Source organism: Stegostoma tigrinum, chromosome 25, assembly GCF_030684315.1.
Source record: "Stegostoma tigrinum isolate sSteTig4 chromosome 25, sSteTig4.hap1, whole genome shotgun sequence".
NCBI classification, from domain to species: Eukaryota; Metazoa; Chordata; class Chondrichthyes; order Orectolobiformes; family Stegostomatidae; genus Stegostoma; species Stegostoma tigrinum.
This window is the reverse complement of record NC_081378.1, coordinates 37604229-37612100: the sequence shown is the minus strand read 5'-3', so window position 1 is coordinate 37612100 and position 7872 is coordinate 37604229. Positions and strand designations below refer to the sequence as shown.

General features: G+C 39.6%; 1 protein-coding gene across 1 annotated transcript in view; it reads left to right on the top strand.

Annotated features, from left to right (window-relative positions):
- The first annotated feature begins 4819 nt into the window (after window positions 1-4819).
- The window catches only part of LOC125463424 (mucin-19-like), a 114809-nt gene continuing 111756 nt past the window's right edge, over window positions 4820-7872 (top strand). Inside the window, exons 1-2 of the mRNA XM_059654772.1 lie at window positions 4820-4916; window positions 7174-7224. Coding sequence (XP_059510755.1) covers window positions 4868-4916; window positions 7174-7224 — 100 coding nt within the window. The 5' untranslated portion in view covers window positions 4820-4867. The remainder of the gene's footprint in view (window positions 4917-7173; window positions 7225-7872) is intronic.

The following is a 7872-nucleotide window of genomic DNA, read 5'->3' as shown; positions in this document are numbered from 1 at the left end:
CTGCAGTTCTTTCGGCTTTTATGAAGATCATGGAATGCATAACAGGAGGAGGAAGGGGCAAGAAATAGATGGGTTTCTCCTTCAGGATTCTTATTTCCTTGCTAAAACTGAGGTATGAATACATATATGATCAGTACTTGTATAACAAAAACTGGAGCTGGTTTTCTTTCATATATGGGGGTCATTCCTGAACTGTTCGTTTTGGCATTTTTGATTTGATAGGATGTTTGAAGCTATCAGTTTTTGGTAATGTTCTACATTGGCCTATGTGTACCCATAGCTTTTTCACTAGGCTTTTGATAGTCTTTGGTGACTTCAGTCTTCGTCTAAATTACTCACGCTCAATTTATGTACTGCACTATTTTGCCACAACACAGGAGAATGTTCCCCTGGATTTCCATGTGCTTCCATAAAACAGTAAATATGGGAAACTGTGTGGTTCTAACAGGATATTTGGAAAGAGAAACTAAGTTAACGTTTCTGGTGGAATAAATTATCCCGTTCATTCAAATGAAAAAAAAGTCTAAAACCGGATGAAAGATTAATCATAGGAAGAACAACATTTTCTATGTGTATTGAGAACTGTTTGCTAAAAGGATCTATGCAAACAAGCAAATCAGAAACACCCATTTTGTTCATAGTCAAATACTACACGTTATTGAAATCCTATATTCATTTTCTGCCTTTCTGTTAAAAGATATTATAATATCAAAGATTTTCTGTTTAGAAATCTTAGTCATCCAAAACGAGAGTTAACTTATGATGCACTCAAACAAAATTGCAATTGTTTAACTAAACATTAAAATTCCCTACTTGTGTGTTTTTTTCCATTATTAAAATGCTTATTTGAGTTTCTGTCATTTTCTCACATAAAACTAAGTGATAATTAGCAATATTGCTTTCAGTTAGCTCTCTGCAAGAAATATCCATACAATCTGAGTTTGTGTTTCCTACAGAACTCAGAAACATTGCAAGCTTAGTGTTGTTTCTGAAGTAGCTCAGTGGTTGGCACTGCTTTCACACAGTACCAAGGACCCAGGTTCAATTCTAGCTTTAGGTGACTGGCTGTGTGGAGTTTGCACATTCTCCACTGGGTGCTCTAGTTTCTTTCCACAGACGTGCACGTTAAGTGGACTGGCTGTGCTGAATTGTCTAAAGTGTGCTGGTTAGGTAGATGTGAGACAGCACGTGTGGGGTTATGGGAATAGGGGCTGATCTGAGTGGAATTCTGTCTGAAGGGTCAGAATGGACTTGATGGGCCAAAGGACTTCTTTCTGCACAGTAGAGGTTCTATTGGTTTAAGTATCATTTCAGACTCAAAATGTCAACTCCATTTCTCTTGACACAGATGCTATTAGACTATTTGAGCTTCTCTAGAATTTTCTGTTTCTTTGAGCGTAATTTCTGGGTCAGAAGATATCTGGGGACAATTTAACCCACCCCATCTAGTGGTATGGGAGCAGCATTCCCTCTCATTTTTCTTCTTTTGCACAGGCCTCTGAGATCCGTGTGAGGCAGCAACTTCAGGAATAGGAAGTTAACACTGCGATCGCACCAGCGTGCAGAACATTGGTGAGGCAGTGTGCAAATGCAGCTGCTCATCTTAAAGGGAATGTTGGTTGGGAGTTAATAGTAAAAGAAAATGGAAAACAAAAGAGCCAACCCATCCACCCCCATTTCTCTTTTCAAAAATGATGGTGGATCTGTTTACTCAAAATCTGTCTGATCACCTACCTTGTCCAATCCCCACACTCAGTGACTGGCCCTACCTGATGATCTACCGCTTCTGATAAGAAGTCTCTGATGACACTGTAAAGCCACGCAGAGTGTAATGTCTGATAGTCAACCAGCAGGCAATTTAAGTAGCATCTGCTGCAAATAGTATTTTTGAAATTTTCCTTCATCTCCCACTATTAAGTCCAGCTAGACTTCCAAGAAACCCATGCTTCTGAGCTAAATTCCTCCCTTCCCGATATTGTTCTCACTTTGTTGGTGTAACCAGGAGCGTCCTTTGTTAAAATTAGCATCTTTATTACTTTTCTTGCAAACAGAGGTGCATCATGAACTCCTTCCCTAGGACTGCCATCTGATAATTTATGTTTTGTTATTTCTCTTGCTTACTTTTACACTGTACTGATGACAACTAAGACAAATGTTTTGAGGTTGAGTTAACCCTGTCCTTTTAAGTACCAGAATAGGCTCTATGTGTTGGTCAGAGCATTTTAATTTGCACGTGGAGTATCTTTAGTTATCCATCTATAAAAAAAGAAGGCAAGAGGAAAGGAGGGAAAAGAGGAAAAAATATTCATGACGCTTGATTTTGCACTGACGAAGAGTGTATGAGCTCAATTGGCCTTTGGATGTGAGCAGGGACTTTTTTTTAATCAGCTGCATTCTTTGCAACAGCAAATATGACGCACAGGTACATAGGCAACAATCATTAGGGTACCCATCACTCATACAGTCTTTTGTTAATTAAAGCAAGTTAACAATCATATGAAGGCTCCTCTAAATTTGTAATGCTGTTTCCCCAAAGGATATGAATACGAAGTCAACTGAAACTTGATTAGTTAGCAAAATGTAAAACCAGTTGGTCCAACTATAACTAAAATCCATTGGAAGGTTTCCATCAGAGATAAGAAGAAAGGATAAATGGGCTCCCCATATGATGAATGCCTCTTGTTGATACAAAGCATGTTTATTGTGAAAGAGAATTTTTTTGGAAATGTATTGTTGTTATTTGATATCACAGAATAAATATCAGACCAATGTTTATACTCTGAAAAATTTTCAATTAATCAGAACCTACTTCACCAATAGAATACTGCTCCTCAATCAGGGTACACCAGAAAAGATATTTGAATAGGAGAAAGGAAAAAACCAGGAGTAATCTCTAGAAAGAAGATAGAAGCCAACCCACATTGCACTATTCGGTTTGAATAAGTACATTGGTACAATGAATTTTAGCCATTTCTAAAAGCGTTAAGATTAGCACAGTTATGCAAGAACAAAATTCACGGAATCTTTCCAGCCCTGACTGCAGTGGGCATTAATGAGAAAGTTGGGACAATTGGGGAGAGATCAGCAGTAATGACACTCTCAACATTGAGAACAAAGTGTCCAATTTTCCAACTAAGTGTTGAACAAATTGAGTATAGGAGCAAAGAGGTCCATCTGCAGCTGTACAGAGCCCTGGTGAGACCGCACCTGGAGTATTGTGTGCAGTTTTGGTCTCCAAATTTGAGGAAGGACATTCTTGCTATTGAGGGAGTGTAGTGTAGATTCACAAGGTCAATTCCCAGAATGGCGGGACTATCATATGATGAAAGAGTGGAGCGACTGGGCTTGTATACACTTGAGTTTAGAAGGATGAGAGGGGATCTGATTGAGACAAATAAGATTATTAAGGGATTGGACATTCTGGAGGCAGGAAGCATGTTTCCGCTGATGGGTGAGTCCAGAACCAGAGGACACAGTTTAAAAATAAGGGGTAGGCCATTTAGAACAGAGTTGACGAAAATCTTCTTCACCCAGAGAGTGGTGGATATATGGAATGCTCTGCCCCAGAAGGCAGTGGAGGCCAACTCTCTGGATACTTTCAAGCAAGAGATGGATAGAGCTCTTAAAGATCATGGAATCAAGAGTTATGGGGATAAGGCAGGAACAGGATACTGATTGTGGATGATCAGCCATGACCATAATGAATGGTGGTGCTGGCTCGAAGGACCGAATGACCTACTCCAGCACCTATTGTCTATTGTCTATAAACAGGCAGGAATCTTATGAGGGAGCAGGGATTTGCAACCACTCACATGCGTTAACATCTCATCATGACCTAATGAAACCTCATTGATATGCAGTTTCCCATTCTCCCACCCCCCAGAGATGAGACAGCAATAATTAACAACATGAAAGACTACACTGCTACTTCATGACTCTAGCTCTCCACCTTGGACAGCAGTCGCCAAACTCTCAAAGCATGCTACATGGGCAGTGACCAATTGTATCTACCCATCCACAGACATTGGCATTGGATATGTACCAGTCTCATTACATGTGCCTCATGGCACATCTGATACATTTACCATACAGTTTCCTATTTAAATAATGCATTTTGACATGCATCAGCATATTTCATTGTAATTTCGCTGCCAGGACACTTTGCTAAGAAAGACAGACACCCATCTCATAGTATGGGCCAAGCTGCAGTTCAGGGGCCCTCACTTGCTGCCAATAACCATCTTCCTTTGCACCACCTCCCCCCCCCACCTACCCCCCACCATGTTCGATGAACGATTTATCAGTAAATTCACACAGTCTTGTATTCAGATATAAAATCGATCAAATATCCAATTTCCTCTAATGAAGCAAATAAACCTCTATCCTTTTCAAATACTGTCGGAAACTAAACCTGAGCTGGTAGCCAAGTTGGTTTTGACTGAGCAACGAGCTTGTAATTGTTTCAGAAAGTCAGGTACCGTATTGCAAAGATCCTGATCCTGTACCTATTACAACAGCGACAGAAGCACAAAAAGACATGCAAAGAAAATTAGATTTAGTGTCAAATAGGGTATTCAATAAAAAGTAAATTGTGCCAAAGCATCTAAAATTCAGTACAACATTGAGCATGAAAATATGTCATGATTCAAGAGCCAGAAACAATATTACAAAGCCCAAAGGGTTAAATGCCTCAATGTGAAAGATCTTCAAAAAGTTAGCAAACAACACAGCTTTCAACTTCCTTATTCTATTTAAATGAGAGTGAAGAGAAGATGTATATAAATAGACTGAGGGAATAAGCTATTTATTGAAGAGAATAGCTCACTGGAATGACTTTAGTGGTCTATTTTAGTCCCAAACTAATACAATGAGAAGGTTGGTTTTAGGTGTCCTCTGGGCTCTGTCTCTCTGCACAGGTGAGTAAAATTCAAACATTTTAAAGAATTTTAAGTTTCAGTAGTTTGGCTTATATAAATCGACAGAATTGCACTGGTGTTACAACTAATACTATCTCAGTATTATTTACTTTGCCAAGACCACGCTGCATTAATTCATTTTTTCTTGTGCTAAAATGCACGTTAACATTTCAGAAAAACAGCATGAGGAGCAAATTGCACATTAATCGACAAATCATTTTCTGTGCCCAGCTTTCCAATATTAGCTAGACATGGGGGTTTTTTTGTCAATGAGCCTTCAACCAAATCCTGGATGTGCAAGTGTTTTTCACTCATTTGCAATATTCAAACATTCATTTCACTGAAATGGCAAAATAACAGCCAAGTTATGCTGAAAAGAAATGCGCTGGTCATTCTTCATTCCCTCTCCTGCTGGGAATTAGCACATGAACCCCTTTCAGGTTTTTGTACAGCCCATGAAATAAACAACTCAGAACTTGATTGAGTTTTTTTTGAAAAAGCAATATAGAAGATTGATGAAAGCAGAGTGGTAGACATTGTTTTTTATGGACTTCAGCAAAACAAGAGATAAGGTTCCACATGGTAGACTAGTTAGTAAGGTTAGGCACATAGAAACTAGGGAGCACCTAGCCACTTTGATACAAAATTAGCTTGAAGGTAGGAGTCAGAGGGTGTGGTGTAGGGGTGTTTTTCAGATTGGAGGCGGGTGACCAGCAGTGTGCCACTCAGAGCGGTGCTGGGTCCACTGCTTTTGTAAATTATACAAGTGATTTTGTCATGAATGTAGGAGGCATAGTTAGTAAATTTGCAGATAATACCAGAATTAGGGCTGTCATGGACAATGAAACAGTACAACAGGACTTCAAACCCTTGGGCTGACGTGCCAAGGAGTGGCAGATAGAGTTTAATTTAGATGACTGTGAGGCATTGCATCTGGAAAGGTAAATCAGGGCAGACTTATACACTGAAACAAGCGTCCTGGCAAGTGTTCCCAAACAAAAAGATATTAGGGTGCAGGTTCATAGTTCTTTCAAAGTGAAATCCCAGGTACACAGGATAGTGAAGAAGATGTTTGCCACATTTGCCTTTGTTAGTAAGTGCATTGAGTAAAGGACTGAAAACAACAAATGCTGGAGCTCACAGGAGGTCCGACAGCATTCATGGAGAGGGGACAAGCTAAGGTTTCATGTCTAGATGACTCTTCATCAGAGATGAAGTTCATCCAGACTTGAAACATTAACTTGCTCTCTCTCCATGGATGCTGTCTGACCTGCTGTGATCTTCACCTGATGTTGTTTTCAGCACAGATTCCAGCATCTGCAGTAATTTCTTCCCACATTGAGTATAGGATTTGGGATTTCATATCACGACTTACAGGACATTGGTTAGGCCATTTTTTTGGACTATTGAGTTCAGTTCCAGTCTCCTTGTCATATGAAAGATGCTCTTAAGATTAAAAAATGTTCAGGAAACATTACAAGGATACTGCTAGGGTTGGAGGATTTGAGCTTTGTTGAGGGTCTGAATAGGTTGGGGCTATTTTCCCTGGAGCATCAGAGGCTGAGGGGTGACCTTTCAGAAGTATATAAGGTCATGAGGGACATAGATAGGGTGAACAGCCAAAGTACTTTTTCCCAGGGTAAGTGAATCCAAAACTAAAGGACTGAGGTTTAAGGTGAGAGACGAAAAATCTCAAAGCTACCCGAGCCACAACTATTTCACACAGAGGATAGTACGTGTATGGAATGAGCTGCCAGAGAAGGTGGTGGAAGCTGGTACAATTACAACATTGAAAAGGCATCTGGATGAGTATGTGAAAAGCAATGATTTAGAGGGATATGGGCAAATCGGTTCCAGATTAATTTAAGATACTTGACCAACATGGACGAGTTGGGCCAAAGGGTCTGTTTCTGTACTGTCTTACTCTGTGACTCTATACCTGGGCTACAACGGAACATGTAAGTCAGCCTTTCAGTTTCCATCCCTGCATGATTTCCTCCTGCCCTCTTCTGCAATGTGTGACAGTACCAAGGCAATATGTCAACCACATACTCCATTATTTATAAATTATCTTCATTAATTATTTTCCAGCAATGTGCTTTAACCTTACAAAGTGACATTATACAGGCAGCTGACATCTAAATAACTCGCTACAGAATAACTGGAGCTCCAGGATTTTGGAATTTATTTTTACAAACGTGGTTGCTTCATTAAGCATTTGTGTTGATATTAAATAATATTGTTCATCAACTTTCAGGGGACGGCCTGATCTCACAACAAAGTCCAAGAAGGTCTCTTCCCGATTTGGGTAGGTTGATACTTAAACACAGTATTATTTTATTTACAAAGTAAATGATTCTCACAAAGCAAAGCACAAGCAATAGCAGTGACAACACAAAAACAATTTCATTTTGCGCAGTGGTTTTCGTTCTGAAAGCCTTCCTTACAATACCAAAAACATCTTACTTCCTCTCTTGGAGCAGCTTTTGGGCTCTTTTATCATGGCCGGCTATATTTCCCAGATTAATTCATTGCATGATAAAAATTGTAATTAAAGATCCTGAAACAAGGTGTTTTAGATTAAGAGACAGTAGGAACTGCAGATGCTGGAGAATCTGATATAACAAGGTGTAGAGCTGCAACAATACAGCAGGCCAAGCAGCATCAGAGGAGCAGGAAAGCTGACATTTTGAACCCAGACCCTTCTTTAGAAGAAGGGTCTGTCCAGACTCAAAATGTCAGCTTTCCTGCTCCTCTGATGCTGCTTGGCCTGCTGTGTTCATCCAGCTCTATACTTTGTTAACTCTGTTATTACATTAACTTCCATTTACATTGCTTGGTAGATAACTTACTTCAAATGCTTTTCCAGTTGCTTTGCAAATTTAGCCATCTTGTTTAATGTTTAATCCCTTTCTTTATTGGACTGTACATATCCACAAAAATGACAGCTTATTCC